At 37.4% G+C, this 24,626-nt stretch overlaps 1 protein-coding gene across 4 annotated transcripts; it reads right to left on the bottom strand.

The window, feature by feature from the left end:
- Positions 1 to 6,069: 6,069 nt before the first annotated feature.
- On the bottom strand, positions 6,070 to 23,793 carry LOC104907791 (alpha/beta hydrolase domain-containing protein VTE7-like). 4 transcript variants are annotated; one of them, XM_048643016.2, is made up of 7 exons: positions 22,367 to 23,793; positions 22,196 to 22,275; positions 22,030 to 22,079; positions 21,258 to 21,353; positions 20,729 to 20,794; positions 20,177 to 20,316; positions 6,070 to 6,156 (listed from the first exon to the last, which is right to left on the bottom strand). In XM_048643016.2, the coding sequence occupies exons 1-7, from the start codon at positions 22,537 to 22,539 to the stop codon at positions 6,138 to 6,140; spliced, it is 624 nt and encodes a 207-aa protein (XP_048498973.2). In that variant the 5' UTR covers positions 22,540 to 23,793; the 3' UTR covers positions 6,070 to 6,137. The 4 variants fall into 4 exon arrangements, 3 of the variants coding, with proteins under 3 accessions (XP_048498973.2, XP_057250242.1, XP_048498975.2); XM_057394259.1 differs by lacking the exon at positions 6,070 to 6,156 and adding an exon at positions 11,021 to 11,250 and having other exon boundaries at positions 22,196 to 22,282; XM_048643018.2 differs by lacking the exon at positions 6,070 to 6,156 and adding an exon at positions 11,021 to 11,250.
- Positions 23,794 to 24,626: the final 833 nt, after the last annotated feature.

The following is a 24,626-nucleotide window of genomic DNA, read 5'->3' as shown; positions in this document are numbered from 1 at the left end:
GATACGTCGAGATGGTGGCTTTTACCTTATTGAGTGTGGGATGCCCTATGATTACGTTATAAGGAAGGCTGGTGTCGATCACTAGGTAATCAATGATGACATTCCGTCATGCCCCCTTCTCTCCCATCCGTGTAGGCAGTTTGACCGAGCCAAGGGGATGAACTGATTGCCCCCCAAATCCTACCAGCGGCTGGTCGATAAGGGCGAGATCTTTTTCTTCATACTTCAGCTTTCTCAAGCAGTCCATAGTGATGATATCCGCAGAGCTCCCGCTATCAATCAGAACACGACCTACCCGTAGATTGGCTATCTTCATTTCGACAACCATAGGGTCGTCGTGCGGGGTTTGTATAGGTTGGTGGCTGTCTTTGAAGGTCATAGTTGGGCATATGGCGGAGGAGGTCGCATCACTCACGTGTTTCAGGGTGTAGAGGTGCTTCTTGTGAGAGCGGCTGGTTAAGCCGCCCAAGGCGAACCCTCCTGCGATGACGTTAACATACCCTGCAGTCTCGTCACTTCAAGCCTGCTTTTCCTGGCGGGGTTCGACTTTCTTTTCTTTTGGATCCTTCAGATATCGGTTCAAATTTCCTTCGTCGGCCAGCTTGTCGAGTGCTCTCTTTAATTTCTGACATTCACGCGTGGTGTGACCACAATCGTGATGGAACTCGCACCAGAGCCTCTTATCTCACTTGCTGGCTGATGTTCGAATGGGATTGGGCTTCGGCAGGGGATACTTCCCTTTGATATCGAAGTAGATCTTTCTTTGATTCAAGTTGTACCGGGGATCATTCCAGTGGTTTTCTAATCGAGGCTTTTTGTCTTTCTCTTTCCGAGGGACATCTCTGGGGTTGTCCGCTGGAGGGGTATACTCATACTTTCTCTTCCTGGAGCTAGGCTCCTCGTGTGTTTTACAAATGGGGAACCTAAGGTTCTCCACGCCCTTCGACGAAAACATCATGAGGGCTCTCACCCCTCGAAAGGCTAAGGTTCCCCCTATCGATCATTAGGATGGAACCACTGACCCTATCAATCATCTGGACACTCATTTGCGCTTTGAAGGCGGTCAGATGATTGATAGGGTCAGTGGTCCCATCCTAATGATCGATAGGGGGAACCTTAGCCTTTCGAGGGGTGAGAGCCCTCATGATGTTTTCGTCGAAGGGCGTGGAGAACCTTAGGTTCCCCATTTGTACTTCCGACTCTTGACTCGACTCGGAGCTCAAAGCCCGCTGTTGATGTCCCCATCGATGTTGAAGCTCTTTCTCCTTTCGAGGCTCCCTCTGATCTTGGCGCTCCTTTTCCTGAGGTCCCTCTCTCGAGGTTCCCTCTGCTCTCGGTTAGGGTTGGGAGGAGTACTTCTTGCTCCGGATTGCGCTCATTTCTCATTCAGGACTTCTCGAGCATCACGGTTACCGTTCCTTAGGTAATGCTCGTTGATTACATGTCGCGCATCCCCTTTGTTGGGGGCGGCCTGAGTGGCCCGTCGAGGCACCCGTGGTGAGTTCGAGGGATCGAGGGCTATGACCTGGGTTTGCACGAGGTTCTCTGCTCGATTATGGTTGAGCACAAGTCGAGGCATGGGGGGCAGAGGAGGTCTGTTCGAGGTACCTTCTCCCCTTGCTTGGAAGTTCAATATCAGGGCCCGGAGGCCACGCTCAAAGTTGTCGCTGAGGCGGTCGGCTAGTTGCTGAAGGTCTTATTGAGTGACTAGGTTAGCACTGGTCTGCTCGAGTGGCGGGGGGCCCGCTGGGGTTGGAGCTATCCTAACTCGAAACGCCTCAAGGTTGACTGCACTTGCTGCCACTCGAGGGTTCATCTCCTCAAGGATGTGCTGGTTGCAGGCCGAGAGGATAGGAGCCTGTCGGGGGTTACCCGCTGTCTCATCGGCCACCTCGTGAGATGGCGCTCTCGAGTGATTAGAGGGGACGGGAGCCCTCTGTCTCCTTCGGTCTCTTCGAGTGACGGCCATGGCCTTTAGTTCGATGTCCCCACAGACGGCGCCAACCTGTTTCGGGTAAAAACTTGTATTTAGGTGGGATGGATCGAGATTACGTTTATAGATGGTCGGGTACTCGGAGACAGCTGGGAGACCTGCACAAGACGAGGGTTAGACTACCCCGGGGGTGGATCCGGGATCGCCCCTCCGACGATCAAGTCAGTTGATATGAATTAATTGGGATTTGTGAAGTGGATTGTTTAGAATTCCTTACCTCAATAAATGGGGATCTACCCACTATTTATAGGTGTTGCAATGTGTGAAGGTTGTCCCTGCCATGTTGGCACGAAATTTAAGGCAGGTGGGTCCCACTGGGGGACTTCCATGCTGGCAGGAGAGCTTAGAACCTTGGATCATGCAGTGGCCCACTAGCCAAGATTGGGCCCAAACACTTTGATACATTCCTTTGCGCCAAAATAATGGAAAACTAAGAAATATCCAAGTCTTGCTCACGTTTACATGTCCTAGATGAGTATCCAAGTCCGAGAAACATAAGATATAACTTTTAATATTTTGATGCCAACAAAATATAACATAATCCCCTTTTTTGTTCGTTTTCTTTTCAGATGGGCTGCAAAAGAGGAGGGTTGAAATCCATTACAAGACAAATCAAGAAGGTTTTTTTTTCAGTAATATGACTCTCTATACTTTAAGTCTTCAACCCTTATCAACCTCTCAATTTTTTTGTATCAATGAACCAAATAGGATGTAAATGAATTAAAATAGTAAAATAGAAAGTTGTCCAAATACTCACATATTTGAACACTGAAACAATCAGCTTCTTCCACTTTATTTTCGGTTCAGAACCTTCTTTTCTGGTACTAGTTATACTTAAATGAAAGCAAAAATGAAAAACATAACAAAAAAAATATATATCATACACTTAAAAGCCAACAGTAACATAAAAAAAAATTATTTTACCAGATTTATATTTAACAGCCACAACATCTTCATTACAGCAATGTTTTTCCAAAATTTCATTTGTAACATTCAGAGCCCCTGAAACTTCAAATTTCTTAGTATTAGCCAACTTTCGATGCACAAAGCAGATGCATTAATACAAGAATAACAATGTACATATAGTTTATCAGTGATGTATATGTAGTTAAGATTTTATGTACATTCGACAAAGTATATATCATACACTTTAAATGCAGCAACAACAACAAAAAAATTCAAGGGCCGGTAAACAAAACAAAAATGAGTTTCTAGTTACCTTAGATCATGAAGGTATCTTTGATGGGAAATTTCGAATGTCATGGTATCCAAGCTCTTCACCAACGCTGCATAGCCTCTTTTTCTTTTGATGTTGCTCAATTGCCTTCTCCCTATCTCCCTTTATCCTTTTTCCACCACTTCCCTTGTTACTTGATATCTTAGGGGGTTTAATGGTTGTCTCACTAGGAGCCACAGATCCAAGTAGGAGCTCTATGTCTTATGCTTTGCTACGAGTGTTATTTGCACCCTTTTGGGATTCCATGTCTAATCTCAAGGTCGGAAGGTTTTTAACAAGTTCAACAAGATCTTCATTCTGCTCAGCCTCACTTACACAATTGTAGATTTCTGACCATAAGTCATTCAAGATTTTCTTCTTGTCCACCATTCTTGTGCATTTGTCTAAGATGTTGCCTTCTAAGTCAAATATTAGCTTTTTTGTTGCCATTGTAGTCCATCTGTTAAGAACATATTTCTCGGGAATCATGGCTAGGTTGTTTTCCTTCCATACCCAAACCATGTGCCTACATGGTAATCCATGTCTCTCGAATACCTAGCATGAACAATTTGTTTCATAGTTGGTGTTATTAAACACCACCTCAAACGTTCTTTTACGATTACCTCATTAATCTTGGCCATTTCTAAGTTATTTTCTCTTTTGAACTCTACAGTCCCATAAGAAAAACAAGCTCCTCTTGGACCTGATAAAATATGGAGTGTGTAAATACCTCTAAAGCATGCTTCTCAATGAGAAATGGTGTCTTACATTTTGAAAATTTGTTCTGTGAGTCATTGTCAAATTCAGGTTCTGAGTGTCTTTGCGAATCCGTTGCAATTTCGAAGCGCATATAAAACTCCACAAGAGTAACATGGAGATTAGTAAAGGAGGTAAAAAAGTTTTTCACTTTTCGACATCGAAGTTGTCTTCATGATCCCACACAAGAATAAATCTCTAAAATAAGCAGGGATCCACGCATTTCTTATCTTATACCACTAAGTAAGCATGTTTTTCCAACTTGAACTCAGCAATCAGTTTGTTCCATTTTTTTCAAATTCTAAAGGCTCCAACCCTAGGTCCCACACACATAACCGTAACTTTTCATGGAAGTTTGTATCACTCAAAATATTTCTATCCATTTTGGCAGGCACCTTCTCCATAATATGCCACATTTATTTCTTATCTTATACAATTAGCCACTCATGTTTTTCCAACTTAAATTGAGCAATCAGTTTGTTCTATTTTTCTTCAAATTCTAAAGGATCCAACCCTAGGTCCCATACACATAACCGTAACTTTTCATGGAAGTATGTCTCACTCAAAAGATTTTTGTCCATTTTGGCAGGCACCTTCTCCATAATATGCCACATGCAAAATTGGTGCTCCTTTTCTTAAAAACTTTCTTCACTACAGCTTTCATTGCTGGATCTTAGTCCGTTATCAAACAAGTGGGTTCATTATTTCCCATTGCCTTCAAGAAAGTGGTAAACAACCACTCAAAGCAGCTTATGTCTTCCTTGGCAATAAAACCGGCACCAAATGTGATACATCTTTTATGGTGATCAACACCAGTAAATGGCCCAAAGACTATATTGTACTGATTAGTCTCGTACATGGTATTAAAGGAGACCATATCCCCAAACAAATCATAGTTTTTCCTACAAATGTGATCCACCCAAAAAGCCTTAGTAAGAAATTGTTCATCATCTACCTCAAAGTCATAAAAGAACAACCCAAAATAAATTTTTCATTTTAAAGTTGTCCACAAACATTTAAGTATCAGAGCCATCAATATATGCTTTTAGACCTCTTGAGGAATTCTTGAAATCTTGCTTTGAAGCTCTGATATTGTCATATCCACCAACATTCTCTTTTAAGATTCTGAAACTTTTTGTGGGCCCAATATTCAATTTTGAATTATCAACTATGAACTTCTTATGCAAAATTGTCACTTTTCTACCTTGCTTATGAAATTTTCTACAACTTGGGTGTAAAAAGAGTGTCATAAAAGTTTTTCACAAAAGATCTGCCTTCTTCCCGAAGCTTGAGAACTAACTGAGATTCACACCCTACTCATGTCACCAACCTCCTAGTAGCTGCTTTTTCATCTTCCTTTTGTTTGGGCTTATCCTCAATGTTTGCCTTACGCTTCTCTTTAAAACCTGTCGTATTGTATATGCAATATTTTATTGCAACAACACCACTCTTGTTCTTGTTAGTCGTCGACTTTCGACTGCTGAACCCACAATGTAGGGCATAAGCATCATAGAATTTAATCCCTTCTTCCAAACTATCAAATGTCATCCCTAACATAGGTGTTAACTCATTAGAGCACAAAGGCATCCACTCCCTTGTTCCTCCCGGGGTAACGAAAGGGCGTGCTCTAGGAGTAACCCATGTAGTTGTACTGGAAGTATTTGTTTGAGCTGGAAAGGTAAGCATATATATCATATATGAATTAAGCTTAACTTATGCAAAACAATAGAAAATAATACATACAAGAACTTTATCTTATGCGCTCAATAGACAATGCATACAATAGCTTCATCTTACGTATTATGTATGCACAAAAATATAACAAAACAGAATTTTAACCACATGAAATAGTATTGAACCAACTAATTCATCATGATTACATGAAATAGTATTTAACCAATTAATTCTTCAAACTCATTATATCATATTACCATTTTTTACATTAATGAAAGTTTTGAAAGTCGTGTATTAGCTAATAGTACCAACTATTTGAATACTAAACTAGCACGATAGTCATCACAAAGTCACACCCTATCACATACGAGAAATCTTTGGTTTGAAATTTGATAAACATTTATGATTAAGATTCTTATTATCACATCGAAGAAAGCCAATCATTCATCTGCTACTTGTATTATTGGAGTATGTTGATTATGGTCTTCCATAGTAGGTTTAATTTCCATGAAATCTTCTGGAGAATACAATAATTTTAGTTGAAAGACACAATAAACAAGTTAACTGAAAGAATCACAAGAATAAATTAGATATGCATAGATAACAGTTCATGTTTGTGTAAAATATTGACAAATATCCAACTTCTATATTCATAAGAGATTTAATGTACTTGTAGGTCTCTAATGATGTATATATGGCAAAGATATAATGTGCATGAGTTGCATTGGTACACCAAAGGCTAGAAAGCAAACACTAAACATGCATCATACATCAAAAGGTGTTAGACTAGAGGCCAAAGCACATTAAGCTAGCTAGCCTTCTCAACCTTTAATTTTCTTCTATCTTAAAGAGACCCTCATGATTATTACCTCCTTTGTAGTACTACTCTTCTAAACTACTAACTCTTCTAAACTTTCCATTGCACCTCTCTTCCTACACCTCTATAAGATTTTCTTTCTCTTATATTCTTTCCTTATTCAACTTATTTCCTTCTATCTAACATAAATTCCCAACTTGTACTTAATAATGTCCTTGAGATTTAATGTACTTTTAGTGTAGCCTTAATGTACATGTAGTAAATATATGATGAACATGTTTTTAATAAAAAAAAAAAAAAAAAAAAGGGAATCAAAGTAGCTTTGTTAACACAAATGATTATTTTGATAAAGAGAGGATAAAGGAGTTGGTAAATGTGCATAATGCTTGCATAAAAGAGATGCATGAAAAGTATGTCCCAATCTTAAATTTAAGAATTAGTTTATATGGATTTAGTTGTATGATTGGTCTTAGGTTGCAAATAAAATAAAAAATCCCCAGAAATCATAAGCAAAACATACAAATTTTATGCATTTAAAAAGAATAGCACATAATATCGGGCAAACTAAAATAATCATAAATCATCATAGTATTTCCCCTCCACCATTTTCGCTCACACAAAATACAATAAAAACCCAATTTAGAACCCAAGAATCAAAATAAACTACAACTTTCTGAGAATATAACTTCTACTCAGATACTCGAATCACAAAGAAACAAACCCACAAAAAGAAAAAGAAAAAAAATGATCTTTACATTCAAAGAAAGCAAGGCAAGGTTGTTAATTTCTGCAACTAAGCAAGTAAGCAAAGAGTAGATTTCAAGTGAGATGTGTCGCCGATAACAATGTTGAACGAAAGGAGACCAAAATTTCTGCAATTCAACTTGCTCATTCTAGTATTTTTTCCAATTTCTATTTTCTTGTCGAAACTATACACATAGAGCAACAAAATACACCCTATGAGAAAGAGAGTAGCAACACAGGACTTGTAAGTGATGGCAACATAAGTGCCACGTTTAGCCATGACAGAATATCAAGAACAACAAATTTCATTGTTACTAATTAATAAAAATTTTTATCAAAGAGCTAATTTAACAAGAAGAGCATAATATTAAGAACGACAAACTTAGAAAATAGATTTAAAGCAATCAAAATTTCGTACTTGATAATGATTGAATTGAACGATCGAGGAGCACCCATATTTGATGAATTGAACGATGAGCAGAACCAAAATTTGATGAATTGAACAAACTTTTGATGGATGAATCAATCAATGAAGAGAGAAAAGTTCAGATTTTTGCTCGAAAACAATCGATCGATGAAGAGAGAAATGGGTTTTCGATTTTCCCCATTTAGCTGTTGTTTTTCACGCTTGAAATTATCAATATTGCGAAAAGTTATGGGTTTGGTTATTCGAGCATGGGAAAATCGTAGCCCTTAGATTTTTATGATCTAATGGTTGTGATTTACTCACACATATTAATCTATTCTCATGTAATTCTTCATTTTCACGGGATCCCGACTCTACATATATATATACATACACATATATATAGGGGCTAGATCACATGAGAATGCTCCTTACTTGAGAAATGAGAATGAATCTCAACCACACGATTGGATTAGAGTTACAACACTTGTTCATTAGAGTTATATCCCCTAAAAAAATTTGAACCCAAAAAAAAAAACAAAATTTTTGAATTTTTTTTTCTAATATTCTTTTTATTTTTTTTTTGAGTTACATCATTTTTTCATCAAAGTTACATCACTTATTCATAAGAGTTATAGCGCGTAAAATTCATTCTCATTTCTCATGTAAGTATGCATTCTCATATGAGCTCACTTCTATATATAGGGGCAAGATCACATGAGAAATGAGAGTGAATCTCAATCACACGATTGGATTAGAGTTACAACACTTGTTCATTAGAGTTATATCCCCTGAAAAATTTTGAACCCAAAAAAAAAAAAAAAAAAAAACTTGTGAATTTTTTTTTTCTAGTAATTTTTATTTTTTTTGGAGTTACATCATTTTTTCATCATAGTTACATAACTTATTCATAAGAGTTATAGCGCGTAAAATTCATTCTCATTTCTCATGTAAGTATGCATTCTCATATGAGCTCACTTCTATATATATAGGGGCAAGATCACATGAGAATGCTCCTCACATGAGAATAGAGAATTAATATCAACCATACAATTGGATTAGAGTTACAACACTTGTTCATTAGACTTATATCCCCTAAAAAATTTTGAACCCAACAAAAAAAATAAAATTTTTGAATTTTTTTTTTAATATTCTTTTTTTTTTTGGAGTTATATCATTTCTAAATCTTGGGTGCTCCTCGATCGTTCAATTCAACCATTATCAAGTACTTGATAATGATTGATTGAATTTTTGAATTTTTTTTTCTAATATTCTTTTTTTGGGAGTTACATCATTTCTTATCTTCTTCTGCCTCTTTTTCTAAATCTTCTTTCTCTCTTCTCTGAATTAGTAGTTGTGATAAATGTTGATTGGCAGTTTAGTCTAAGCTATCATCATCTGTGAATATGCTACAACCTTAAATATATTTTATGAGAAACTAATTTTGGACATTGATGGTAGAGAGGAAAGTGAATATGGTGGGGGGAGGTGCTGGAAAGTTGTTGTCATGGGAATTCAAGAAACTTTAGAGATAAGCTCGGAGATGATTTTTAGCGGTGGAGTAGGGAGGTGTGGCGGTTGATGCGCCGATGATGGTGGAGCGAGGAAAAGCCAAGCTTTTGTGGTGTTGGTGGAGAGACGAAATGAGGTGGCTTTAGAGTTTTGGAGGTGGAGGCTTAGAGCAACTTCAATGGTTAGCTAAAACAATATTTGGCTAAAGATGCTACATCATTTTCCTTAGCTAATTCTATCTTTATCCAACTTCTCTTTAGTGGTTTACCTAAACTATTATGTTGCTTAGGTAGGTCCCACAATCACTTTTTCCTTTTTTTAATATATAAAATATTACTTATTGAGAAGCTATTTGTTGGGTGGGACCCAACACTTTCGCTAAGCCAATTTGCTCTATAGAGCCAATTTGTCTAGAAAAGCAAAATTCCATTTTGTGCTCCAATGGTTAAGCAACTAGCTAAGTATTTTGCAAAATTGCTAGCAAGTCCTTTTTTTGCACATTGGAGTTGCTCTTAGACGGGGATAAAAAGAAAGAGATCATATTTGAGGGTTTATTATAGATTCAAGAAATTGAGTTATGCTTTTAGTAATGAGTTAAAAAAATGGTTATTATTAGGAAGAGTTATCTATTGATAAATTTTTTTAAGAGAGTTATCTATTAATATTAAAGCCAATCAATGTATTGAAAAATCTAAAAAATTTACTCATCATTAGATAATGAAATAGGTATTATAAGATGATTATTTTATATATTAGTAGTATGAAAAAATATCTCAATTATATATATGAAAACTCTTCATAAGTTGATGTTCATACAAAGTTCTAAACATATCCTCAAAAACACAAACTCAACTTTATGAAACTTTTTTCTAAAAAAATATCACACTATCCCCCAAGTTACTAAAAATAATCAATACCCTTAATTACCAAAATTAATTAAAACATTTAATATATAATCATGGTGCTAATTAATTTCTTTTGTTAATGATTTCGCACGCATAGTATGCATATAAGACTAACATGTGTGTGTGTATGAATATGAGAATACATACTTACATGAGAAATGAGAATGAATTTTACGCATTATAACTCTAATAAACAAGTGATATAAGGGTATGTTCTCTTCGACATAAAACAACTGAACTGAACTGAATTGAACTGAACTGGATTGAGCTGAACTGAATTGGACTGAACAGAACTGAAATGAATAGTGATATGTGAGAGAAAATATTATCTAGAGCTGAACTCAACTGAATTGAACTGAACTGAATTGAATTGAACTGAACTGAACTGAATTGAACTGAACTGAACTGAACTGAAAATAAGTTGGGGAGAACATGCCCTAACTCTAATGAAAAAGTGATGTTATTAAAAAAGGAAAAATTATTTTAAATAAGTAAACCTTTGGTTGATCTTCTTAAAATAAGTCAATCTTTTGATTATCTTAGAATAAGTTAACTTTGTATCTACTTTTGCTCTAAACAAGTTAATGACATTGAAATTATGATATGTGTCACATTTTAATAGGATAACATTGTGATTCAACTCATTTATAACAAAAGTATAGACAAGGTTAACTTATTTATAGTTAATCAAAAGGTTGACTTATTTTAAGAAGAATGCGCAAATGTTAACTTATCAAAAATAATTTTTCCTTAAAAACAAGAATATTAGGGAAAAAAATTATCTTTTTAGGCTCGAAGTTTTTTCGAAGTATAACTAAAAAAATTCATTTCTCGTGTAAGGAGGCATTCCCGTGTAGTCTTGTCCCTATATATCAGATGGAGAAACTAAGTATTAAAAATATCTAGTCTAGCCCATCCAATGAAAAATTTCTAGATCCACCACCCTATTAACCCATTGTTAGATTCTTATAACAGCTCCTGAAAAATCAATTGTAGAAACAAACACTTTTATTTTGGTAAACAAAGTAGCCAAGGTTTACATACTAAAGTTTAAAATATTATAATGAGGTTAAATGTTCCAAACAACAACTGGGGGTGGGGAAATTCCTGGTTACAACACAGTCCTCATCCATGGACCTACAAGCCTTTGTTAAACTATCCGCCGCACAATTGAACTTTCCGTCACAGTGCCGAATCGGAATCTCTGGGAACATCATGTGCCACCGCCTGCAAGCATTAGTTACATTAGAGTATTTGTTAGCATGTTCCAAATTTAGAATAAGTCCTGCTACATTCAGGCAATCTAAGTATATGATGGATCGCCCTAGCTGATGTGTTTCAACTAAGGACATAGCTGCCAGGATCGCTAGGAATTCCGCTGTGAGTGCACATTTATATATATACTCTTTTCGAAACCCATATGCCACTGACTACTGTTGTGATTCACAACTCCACCAATATATGCAGCTTCATATGAGCTAATAAAAAAAGCATCAACATGAAACATAAGGCAATCGGGAGGATGAGTAAACTAGGGAAGGCCCATAGGCGATTTGGGAAGAATTTTTGAACATGCTAAAAGAAAATATCTTGCACAACCCATGGCTTAGGATATGAGACATGAAGTAGGGGAAGGGCCAATATTTTGAAAAACACGGTTATTTTTATCCTTCCGAATCTCCTGACAAAGATAAGGGAACACGGTACTCCAAGGAAGACCTTTAAGCTCATCATTAATAAACATGTGATTCTTAAGCCAAGCTGTAAAACTAGACATTTCTATTTTAAGGAATATCATGCTCGTCCATACACCCTGACTCTTACAACATTGCCTAATAATGTGAGTGCAGGTTTCCATACAAGTTTACATCTTAGACACCCCAAATCCTGAACAATTTCCAAAAGCGCCCTATATGGAATCCTATCATGCCACAAAAGCCACATTAAAAATTTAATTTTTATGTACACTTTCCCTTTCTAAATCCACGACATGACATCATTTAATGGAGCCTCCATGAGAAGAGATTGATAGGAAAGAGAAAGAGTGAACCCTCTGGGGATAACAAATTTTGAAACAAATATGTCCTCCTCTAACGTCTTGCTTGGAGGAGGGGTACTGAGAATGTGGTCCTGGATGACCTGGGGTAGTGTAACAGATAGACTAGCCATATTCCACTGGTCCCCTACAACTAGACTCGCGATTTTTCTATCCGCCTCCTCAAGAAAAGGTTGGCCTTGGATCTAATTGCGAATCGGCCCAATCTCAAGCTAGTCATCATACCAAAAACTTATGAGTTTTCCATTACCTAGACTCCATGAGCTATTTTGACGAAGTAGGTCCCACCTTCTCCCAATATTTTTCCAAACCATTAAGCCATTTTTTAACTTTGTAGCGTGATTTTTGTGGATGTATGTTGAATGGATACATTCTTGGGAAAGATTAAGCTTATCTTAGGATAATTTCCATCCCAACTTAGGCAGCTTGTTCATCAAGGTTTGGCAACAAATTCCTAAACCCCCTTAATGTTTTGGAAGGAAATTAATTTGACGATTAATGAGATGCAATTTCTTACACCCCCCCCCCCCTTCGCCCTAGAGGAAGTTATTCACTAGTGGAAAAAATCGCAAGGGCTGCATTTAAGGGCTGCGATCAATGCAAAAACCGCAGCCCTTTTAGTTAAAAGGGCTGCGTTTTTAAAAAAACTGCAGCCTTATAAGTAATGTTAAGTGGGCTAGCTAGGGTTCTCACAATGCAATTTCCTCTCCCTAATTCTCTCTCCTCTCTCATGTCCACATCCTCCTTCTCTCTTACCCTCCTCCCTTCTCCTCCTTCTCTCTCATGTCCACAACAACACGACAACAACAGTTCGTTCATCCTTCTCACAACGAGGGTTTCCCCTCTTTCATTAACCCTAAAATCAGCGACTCTCTCACCCCTTTCATCCTCTGTCCTCCCTGTTCGCTCCACCACCCACGATGGCATCCCCCTTTTAATCTTTCTCCTCAACAAACCCCTCTTCTTCTCTCTCACCCTCGTTTCAGCCATTGTCTCGTCGTTCCTCACAACCAACCACCACTGTAACCTTCTCTCTCACCCTTGTTCCTCATACTAACACCACCGGCTTCAATTCGTCATCGTCAATGATCACCGGCTTCAATTCACTCTCGTCAACAACCATCGGCTTCGTCGTTATCAACAACCACGTTTTTTCCGCTCATCTTCAACCACTACAACCACGGCCTCGACGCCAACCACCAACGCACGACACCACCAAATGTCAAACACTAGTCCAGCCACCAACAAGTCGAGTTTAGCCATAAAAGAACAATGGGGTTTGAGTTTTTGGATGTCGATTGTAATTTTTGAGTTTTTTTTTTCAGATCTAGGTTTAAGTTTGAGCTTTGTTTAATTTTCATTTTCGTTCCTTTTTTTTCATTTTCATTCCATTTTTTTTTCATTTTCGTTCATTTTTTCATTTTCGTTCTTTTTTTTCATTTCGTTCCTTTTTTTCATTTTCTTTTTTTTTTTTTCATTTTTAGATCTATAAATTTCGACTGTTCTTGTTGATTTTCCCTGTTGTAAATTTCTTGATATATTTACGAGTAAAAAAATCCAAAAAAAAACATTTTTTTTATTTTTTATGGGTCGAAAGGGCTGCGGTTTTGTGCCAAAACCGCAACCCTTTGTACAAAGAAGGGCTGCGTTTTAGGCACAAAACTGCAGCCCTTCCAATATGGAAGGGCTGCGTTTTTATGCCTCAACCGCAGCCCTTCATTTTGAAGGGCTGCGGTTTAAAAACGCAGCCTGGCCAAAAACGCACCCCTTAGGGCTTTTTTGACCGCATCCCTTCCGTTTTTTCCACTAGTGATTACAAATATTGTCGAGGTCCTTGTGGGTTCTCGCATGAAGGATTGACACTTGCATACAACGTGCAGGGATTGTGGTAAGGTGGAAGAGATCAAACACAAACCCCAACCTTCGACAAGAATTTCGCTTTTCGATTTGAAAGACGCCCTCCGACTTTATAAACTACAAATTGAACCTGGGCCCTAGTAGGGCGTTTATGGGAAATAGGGAGACCAAAGTACATGCCAAGGTTTTTATTCTCCTCGACCCAAATGGTGTCAGAGAATAACTCCTTGAGGTCTTCTCTACTATTAGGGCAGAAAACAAGTTTAGCTTTTAGCGTTATTTATCCTTTTCACTGACATTTTACAGAAATTTTCCAACACATTCCGGACCGAGAATGTTGTAGAGTCATCTACCCTACTAAATAACAGGATATCATCATCAAAAAGAAGATGAGAAACAGGCACACACTTCCTCCGTACCCCAAACGAAGTCCACCCCCCCCTTATCAGAGGCCTCATTAATCATACCAGTGAAGGCCTCAAGAAAGATGTTAAATATATAGGGAGGCATAGGGTCGCCTTTTCTGAGCTCGCATATGCTAGAAACTATCCGATCTTCTCCCATTAATGAGGACAGAAGACGAGGCTTCAAAGACACAGTCATACTGATCTGGATGGACGCCTCATCAAGGTTGTTGTTTTGGAGGCACTCCCTAATGATAGCCCACTCTACCCTATCATAAGCTTTTTCAAGGTCAATCTTAAACGCAAACTAACCCTACTTCCCCTTCTTTTTATGCATAGAGTGGAGGACCTCCGACACCAGCAAAAGGTTGACATCAGGGACCCTCCCCTTAATGAAACTATCTTGGTTGTGAGATATACAAGAGGGAATGATTAGTTTCAATCGAGTAACAAGGAATTTTATGACCAATTTATACAGCGTGTAACAAAGAGTAATAGGGCGAAACTACTTAACCATTTCTGGAGAGGGTTCATTTGGGATAAGGCAGATTAACACCTAACATAGCTCCTCGGGGACCCGACCTAACTGAAACAATTGTTGAAAGCTAGAACAGACCTCCTCCCCAAAGACATCCAAGGTCTTCTAAAAGAAAATAGGGTGATACCCATTAAGGCTAGGGGTTTTAAGCGGTTTCATGCTAAATATAGCTTTTCTAATCTCCCTTGGAGATGGGATATTTCCAACACTAACATCTCCTAGAGACAAACTATTTCTCCTTGGGTACACCATCTGCTCCAATGTATAAATATCCTTGTATAAAGGATAAGGTTGTGAATTTTATCCTGATCCGTAACCTCATTCGCCACCTCGTCCCTCAGGTTATTAATCCTAGAAGCATTCCTCTTAATAACTACAATCATATGGAAGAAACTCGTATTTATTTCACCCTCACCAATCCTCTCCGGCCTACTTTTAGATTTCCTGAAGATCTCTTCTTGGTCTAGGACATTGAGAAGTTCTTTTTCAAGCGCTAATTCAAGGCGTTAGTGAAACCTGGACAGAAGCTTAGATTGCAAGTACTCTTGAACCCCCTTTATCCTAGCTAAATATTCCTCCTATAACATTCCCAAAGACATTTTTATTCCACGTGATAAGATTAGCTCTGAGGACTAGAAGACTCTCCTTAACATCCTCAGCTTGAACCGGCCAAGAATTACTAACCTCTTGCCTAAACCTATCATCCAAAAGCCACACAGGTTCAAAACGTAAATTTTTTCCCGCTAAGAAATGGGGTATTATGAAAACGAATGAATTGTACAATCATCAAATTATATGCGAGGAAGGTGCCAAATATTTGTTTCAGGAAAAAGATGAAACTATTTAGAGTTGACCGATCCCTTAGCTTATCAAGCCTTTCATAAATTGGTTGACGCTTCCTTTTATTGTTCCACGTGTACTTCGGCCCATAAATCCTAAGTCCAATAAATTACAATTATTCATAGTATTAGTGAAAAGATCTATTAGTTTTTTGACAGCCGGACACTCCCAAAGTTTTTCTCCCGGGCTGACAATTTCATTAAAATTTCCTACTACCAACCATGGTTTATTAAATCACATGCAAAGTTCTCAAGATCTTCCCGCAACAATTTTAGAGCATGAAATTTAGTACTTGGATAGATAGCAGAAAAAGTAAACGAGGTTTTAGAAGAGGCTACCTCAACCACGCCGTAAACTCCCTGAGTTCCTTCTCCGATGACATGGAACTCAAGAACATGGGATTTCCATAGAAGAAGGATACCGCCCATAAAACCCACTAGTTTAAGCAAGTGTCAAGAATCAAAGCCAAGATCACTAAAGATTTTGTTAGTTTTTTCCCTACCAACTCAAGTCTCGGCCAACAACACCAATGATGGGTAATTTTGTTGCATGAGAAGCCTAAATTTAGGCTTAAAAGAGGGGAGACCGAACCCTCTAACATTACAATCAAGCACTGTCATCCCCTTGTGAAGTGGTGTTTTTCCAAACAACATCTTAAAGACGTCCTTGTTTCCTATGACCCGTGGATCGACTTCGATTCGGTTTGAGGTCATGCTCACCTCCTTTGATGTGGCGACAAGACTACCTCAACTTCGCGAGGGTTTTTTTTCTGCCATTTACCTCACCCTAGGATGCCGACATTCCCATTTCTTTTAGTGGTAGGTAAAGACATGCCATCATCATGGCACTGGTGTTGCTGACGCGGATCCAAAGACATCAAGTCAAGTAGAGCCAATCTCACTTCTTATGGAACACATGGGGTTCATTTTGAAGACCTATAACAATGCATTTGTGTCATGTGATACTTGGCTCGAAGAAGAAGCTAGTTAGCATTTTAAATTAGTGTCATTATTACTTAAAATGTTAGTTAAAGTAGTTGAGTTGTTTAAAACTTCAATAAGTCCAAAAATATTATGTTGATTTCGGATCATTTAGTCTTAATATCATGGTTGTATTTTAGGAAAGAGGTGCCTTAACTTGGATGACTAGTTAGGCGTGTGAAATCCATGTAATTAAGGAAAGATTTGCTATCTTTCCTTAAGCTTTTGTTTCCTTAAGTTCTAGCTAGATTCTAGGCTAGAATCAAGGAAGAATAGTTTCCTAAATTACTCTATGGTGGCCGAATGGCTAGGTTGATTGGAGGGCAAGTTGATTCTTGTCATTATAAATAAACATGTCATGCTACATTACAAGAGCATAAATGTTTTAGACAAAAACTTTGTTATTGATTTTAATAGTGACTTGCAATTATTTTCGACCACTACTTAATTTTCAGGATTGTTAATTTACTAGTGTTTAATCTACTTAATTCCAGGAGTGGTTTGCGTGAGGTTAAGAGTTAACTAAAATATTCAGGAGTGTTTATTTTAGTTTTCATATCCGAAATTCCTTGTGTTTGTTCGAAGTTCTTGAGTGTTCAACAATCCTAGTTGTGCATTCATATCAGTTGCTCATGAAAACCATTCAAGCATCCCTATTTTTGACTACAACTATGGTTCGAGTCATCGGGAGCAAAGGAATGAGGTCCACCCATGGTCCCAATGTTGCGAGGAGTTGATGTTCTTCGCTCTCAACTCCTACCTCTTTGTTGAGGAACCATGACAAAATTATCTTCATTAGTGGGGGAGGTGGGCAGCTTCCATCATTTGAGGCACATGTGTTGGGCGAAAATGGGAGTCTTCATACATCATGAGGTGATCGGCTCTTTTTGGGTAGAGATAAAAGGGTTGGCTCTAAGCTCCTTCACCTCCTTGAATGTTATTTCCATGTGGAACTTGTTGGGTTCCTCGAGGGAATCTGAAATGTAATACTCTGTGTCCCACGAGGTCAACTCCAATTTCAGTGGTTGTATAAACATGTTAAAAACCACCGGTTTCTAGCGAAATGACAATCATGACATGTCGTTCCAACGACGAAGGGGTGGGGAATCTAGTGGAGGTGGGGAGAAACATCTGGGTAGGTCTAGGTACTCCGGGTCTCTGGGCATTATCATCTTTGGATTGTGGCTTTTTGTGAGAAATTTTTTATGAGTTTCGAGCTGAGAGTTTAAGAGAGAGTGGACTAGTTTTTTTGGGGGGAAATGAGAGTGGGGGTGTGATATTTAAATATTTGGGTTTATTAGAATGTTCATCCGTGATCAACAAAGGGGTGGCGTGAACAGGTGAGGGGGAGCAGGGATGGGATGGATTGAGGCTATGTTTCGTTTGGTGAGAGGGGATAGAGGAGAGAGAAATTGTACATTCTAAATCTTGGAGTGCACCAAACTGATTTTGATCCAGAAACTTAGATTTTTCTTCCATTGGCCCACCCATATTTTTGGAGGGATTGACTTTACATAATGTCGGCCCATTAGTCTTATCAACCGCCTTTTGAGCCAGATTAACATCCCCTTTTTTAGGGTCCATTACACCTTCTCATACTTTTTTCCTTCTCCTAGGGGCCCACTAGACTTTTATCTCTGGGTTTCCTCCTACCCTTGACCTAGGCCCATCCTTCTTCCTCTTGGACCCTCCCAGTGGTTGCCCTAGACACCTTACTTCCTTCTTCCCCTAACGTCTGCTAGAAACTCCTTTTTGGACATTGATTCAGGTCATGCCCAACTATCTTACATCTAGGGCAAACGCATGGACTTTAAGGGTATAGATAGTCTTGGAAAGTATCAACAATCCACACTTTTCCTGGCATATGTGTAGTACCATGGACTTTTTAACTTATTTTATTTATTACTAGTTTTGTTTATTAACTAAAAAGTGACCTTACTGTTTTATGAAATCATAAAGTGGCATATTTTTACGTAAATTTCCAAGTATGTTTTTTAAAAAGGAACGATTAGTCATATAAATGATTTATTGATGATGAAATTTATTTATAAATAAGCCTCTAATATTTCCTTTATGAAAGCAAAGTTTATAAAGTTTTTGATTTTCAACTTTGGCTCAATAGTAGTCCAGATGTTCAAGCTTTGAGCCCAAACCATTCTTAACCAAGTGCTGAAAATTAGCCTCAAAATCAGATAAAAAGAAAAAAGGAAATAAATATAAACCCATTTTCTCTCTCTCCCTCCTCCTTTCTCCCACGTACCAACTACCATGGAAACCATGATTGTACTCCTCCTATTTCACAAAACTAACAACTGAATACTTGCTCTTACAACCATATTATACGCATCGATTTTGTTCTAAACCCATGAATTTGGCCATCTGATTTCTTAAATTCCATGGACTCACATGGTTTGAGAATTTTAAATTGTGAAATTCACCTTATTATAGAGCATGACTCTATAAATAGCATGACTCTATAAATTGTAAAAATCAGATGCAAGGGTTTCTTAAAATTTTCGAACTCTCTCACCTGAACAGAGAAAAGACTAGCGACTGAAGTTCGTCGCAGCTACACATAGTCGTCCACCATCGCCGGCGCCACCTCCTGCAGCTCCTTCGTTGCAGCCACTAGATACTTCTCGCATCAACGAAAGTCCTTTTCTTACGGTAGAAATGTCGCTTTTTTTTTTACACCTCCGTTCTCCTTTTTTTTAAAATTTATTTAGGTTGTTTGAGACTGGAATAGTGGAGTACAGCTGTGACTCCTTTTTTTTTTACAACTTATTTATAATTATGTTGGAAAGTAGTATGTAAACCAACGAGTCACGTGCTGAAGTTGTAAAATATTCACTAGTAGAAAAAACCTCAATTGCTCCGATTTTCTAGGCCGCAAATGCTCCGTATTGCACGCATAGCAGACGCCATACGAGCATTTGAGACTCTTACAATGCTCCGGTTGCAACCGAAGCATTTGGCAACACAAATGCTCCGGTTTTCCTTATAAACCTGAGCATTTGTGCTTCCAAATGCTCCGATTTTTAAGGAAAATCGGAGCATTTGAGGCCCAAAAAATATAAAAAAAAAATTTTGCTTTTTTTTTTACACTAAATTAATACATAATCAATTATATATAGGTAAAAAGTTATATTTCTAATATTTTTGTTCCTGAATACAAGAAATACTACAAATAAACAACAATTGCAAATTATAAGAAATACAATTATGGGCTCAAAGAAACACAAACACTAAAATTTTTTGGAGTGTGGATTGTCTATAAATGTCTTCATATTTTTGGAGTGTGGACTGTCTATAGATGTGCCCATTGTACAGTGCATAGTAATCTTGTGTCCTCGCATGGAAGCATAAAAGAACTGAAAAATATGCATGCAATAGTCCTACACTAAGACTATATATTTTCATTCAATCAACACACGATCAATATGTATGAAAATAAATGAGTAGTAAAACAAGCAATGACCTGAGAATCATGCTGATTATACCCACTGAATTGGAGAGCAAAGCAAGCAAGTTTCCCTTTAAAATGGCGTGGTGCGATTGTTGTCCGCCAGAAGACCACATTTCCCTCAATAGATCACCGAATGCCATGGCAAGCTCACCCTACATATTAAGAGTATAACAAAGCACATGCTAAATATCAACTATAATTTGGCTACTTGAAGTATTTGACATTTGGGTTTGGTACATACTAACACCTTATAATTCAGTAGCACTCATCTTGAACAAATTTGAGGATCAAGTTTGCAACAGTGGACGGGTTTTCTACATGAGGAATATGTCCACAATCTGGTATCAGGTAGAGGAATGTTGCAACTCACTATGCAGCCTTTGGATTTTTTGCCATAGGGAAAATGAGATCAATTATTTCTATATTCAGTCGAATTAAGACAGTTGATGAGATTAAGATATTGACATTTGAGATGGAGGAATCATTACTTATTACTAAAACCTTTTAATAGTCTTCTTTAACAAAACAAGTGAAGTAGGTAATGAGATGCAAGTTGCCACTTACATGTGCAAGCTTATAGGAAATGATCTGATCATCCTCACCCCCAATGATAAGTGCCCGTTGTTTGACCTGTCAAGTGTAAGTAGCTTACTTCTTTAGGCACAAGTATTGGTTTATCTTACATGAACTTCTTGGAGAAGATAATATACGAATGTAGTCATTGTATTAGGACTAACATGTCTTTCAAAAGTAGTTTGGATGATTTATAAGCAAAACACAAAGATCTCTACGCTGGTATCTAGTTTTCTTTTTTTTTTTAATCCCCAATAGTATTACTCTCCATTCCAAAATAAAAGCTTGTGTTTGACTTTTAAGGTTCAAGCTTCTTAATGTTGACCATTCATCTCCTAAATAATATGAGGAGTTCTGATGCAAAACATATTCATGGATTCAACTTCTTACTAGATTCGACTTATGAAACACTATCCATAGATAATGCTTTTTGTATGTTCAATAGGTGGTGACAAGCAAGACAACTTAAAATCAGGGAAGGTTTAACCATGAAAGTTAAGTCTAGTCATATCCGACAAACCTGTTTTATTAGAGAAGTAACTTTGTAACCTCCACTTGCCATGAAACTAAGAGTTGCACCCCTCCACGATGGAAATAGACAATGTAATCGACCTATCTGCAAATTTATATTGAAAATAATCACCTTATCATATGAAGGTCATTTGCTTACTATAAACTTCTTAACTGTAAGAAGGATGAAAAGATTCTCACATTCATCCAATCCAAACTGGTCCTTACTGTTATATTCTTAAACACCAACTTATTCACAAATAGGCATAGTGGTATGCTTTTCAATAATGCATGCAAGCTGCTCCAAGAAAAACTCAAAATGTTAAATACCCGAGAATGAAACGACAAATGCTGAAGGCCATCAAGAATACATGAGTATGACAAAGAATGGCACACACACCAGCATTAGCAATAATAACAGACAGCTACGCCAGTCCACCTATACCTTCTGAATACACACTTGCATCTATAAGAACCAATCTATCAACCTAAAAACATGAGCAATAGAGAGTTTAGACTTTACATATAGAAGTGACTAGCGTGTTAGATTTTTAGAAGATCTTATGAGGGCAACTCACAGCTTCAGGATGGTTCACGACAAAGTCAACTGCGACAGCAGCCCCTAGACCGGCTTGTTCCTACAAGTATCATCGGTCTCTTGATGTACAATTTCCAAAACTATGATTACCAAGACGCAAATGAATACTTGTAAACGCGACATATTATTCAGTGGCAGTAGAAAATGAATTTGAAAAAAGACATGGATTTAAGATTTTAAGTACCTGGTATAGATGATCACGCTTAGATGCCACATCACAAGATGGAAGCCATTCTGATAGACCATATTGAGGTCCAGTGGTGCAAGTTAGCTAAAGAAGAGAACATGAATCTAACAAAGAGACCAATAAGAGGCACAAATGTTCTGTGATGTATATCAAGGCAGCATACCTAAATTAGAAAAACTCCAACCAAGAATGTCAGCGGCCCAACTCTCTATGCCAGCTTCTTCAAGTAATGGGTAGACACATCTGCATTCTAAGATTTATGAACCATGTAGAAAATAAAAACACAAGGTCCTTTGCACACAATACAAGCACATATCACCACAAAATACGTCACCTATCAAAACCATGAAGGAGAACAACTGAAGTTGTCTTTCCTTGTACAGAGGGCCTAATGCAGCTACTCATGATACAAGCGTCTGAAAAAGAGACCTGCAATGACATTAAACAAAGCACGTTAGAATTCGGGGAAGTTAAAATCAATCCCATACAGAACCAAAGCAAAACCATCGAAAAAAGAAAGAGGACAGGTTGTCTCTAAAATGTCATTTCGAGAATCCTGAGAACATATTTTTGTTCTCAGATGAAAACCATTCTTGTTAGTATGACTGCCTTATTTTTGGCGAAGTAATTCACAAGGTACTCCTTCAATCTAATATAAATTATAGGGTTTTTAAGATGCTAACTGTAGTTATGTTTTTCAATAATTATGTAAATATTCAATTTTCATTTTCACTATATACCTTAATTTTTTATGTGCAAATCACGAACTCATCGAATATTTGAAATAACTTAATCATTTGAACTCTCCCTTTCTTTTACCGATATATACAACAATTAAATTACATCTAATTTTACTCGGTAAGGGTAAAATGAAACTTGCTACTTAAAATTGCGCACCAAGGTAACAATTGTAATGTTGTCCTCACTCTGCCACATGCTGAACATAATAGATGCAGGATTAGCGGTCAAATTGAAGCTATAACAAGATCAACCATGAACAAGAATCTAATACAAAATTCTTCGCAAGATACTATTTCAAAAACACATTTCCAGCTAGGTGTTACACCACAATGATGGCAACTACCATAGAGTCATCCATATACAGCAACACTATCACCTAAATGAGGAAGTCTACCCTACATTTTTAAGAAAACAAAGTACAAGTTAGAAGGAAATTAGATACGGGAAAATCAAGAGAAAAATAGGAACGCTTAAGTGATATGAATTGACATGCATTACATTAGACAACCACAGATTACTTCTTAGGGTAGACTTCCCCATGGTACTTTCAGAAATAGTTTAACTTATGCCAGTCAGGATTGGGCAGTTAGATTTTAATAAAACAATTAGCTATGAACAGCTTAAAGCATTTCAATACTACATACAATAAGAGGTCAAGAAGCTTGAGATAATAATAAGAGGAAATTAATTGATCAATAAATCTTGACGATACAATCTTAGCTGGATACAGTGTATGTTATAGCACTATCACTTTCCAAGCCATTAATATTATTCCACCTCCAAAACACATTTCCAAGTTCCAACAACTAAAAGGAAAAAGTTCCAACCAAAACAAATCCCAGTTGAAGTACAAGAGCATTCTAATCTTCAATTATGCAACTTACTAGTTCAATTGGAGGATACAAGATGTGACTATTTCACATAAAAAGAGGAGAAATAAAAAGGTTAAGGTACTTAGTAAAGAAAGAAGACTAATAATAATCTCATATGCAAGAATGCATAAACTTATGAACTCGATAGGACTATGGTAATTATAACACAGATAAATCATATTAGGAGAAACAAGCAATAATGGCTTATCCTTTTGTTTGACATCCTCATTTGTAAATTCAACAAAGTAGCATTTGACATAGGCGATTAAGAACTATTCTGGACTATATCCAAAGAAGACCATATAAATAAAATAATGCTGGGAAGCAAAAGGGTTAAGACATGCAACTCTATGCAGTTACTGCCAGATAAGAATCTCTTCACCAACAAGCTTGTACATTTTATATCTGTCTAGCAGAAAATGAAGAAGACGTTAAGCAGAAGAATCACATATGCCAAGGGAAAAAATAGGAAACCAAACCAAACTTAGCGATTGTCTACAGAAACCATGAACATGTTGCTCTTTCACATATTCGTATTCACAAACGTAAAAGTAGCATTTGACCTTACCAAGTCAGACTTATGGTGTTGAACATTGATGAAGCTTAAGGCATTGAGCCGAGATGAAGAATTTCGACCATAGTCTTATTATTTTTTTGAAGATTATAACTTATGAATGCACTACTTCATAAATAATAATATTATTATTTAATATTTACTTATAATTATGATTGAAATTTTTGAAGGATGATTAAAAAAAAATTATATGTATCGAATCCAAGTCGTACCCGTTTTCTTAAAATTTTGATTTTGCCGTTTTTCGTCCTCGTACCTGTATCCGTATCTAAGCTACCTAGCATACCACAACAAACCCCACTGCACCACCTCTCGACCACTACCGGCGACCACGTCAGCACACCAAACACCGCCCAATAGCCACCATTCTTCTCCCTCCTTCTCGTTGCTCGTACAACATACCCCTC

Source organism: Beta vulgaris, chromosome 4, assembly GCF_026745355.1.
Source record: "Beta vulgaris subsp. vulgaris cultivar EL10 chromosome 4, EL10.2, whole genome shotgun sequence".
Taxonomy (NCBI): domain Eukaryota; kingdom Viridiplantae; phylum Streptophyta; class Magnoliopsida; order Caryophyllales; family Amaranthaceae; genus Beta; species Beta vulgaris.
This window is presented reverse-complemented; position numbering and strand designations above follow the sequence as displayed.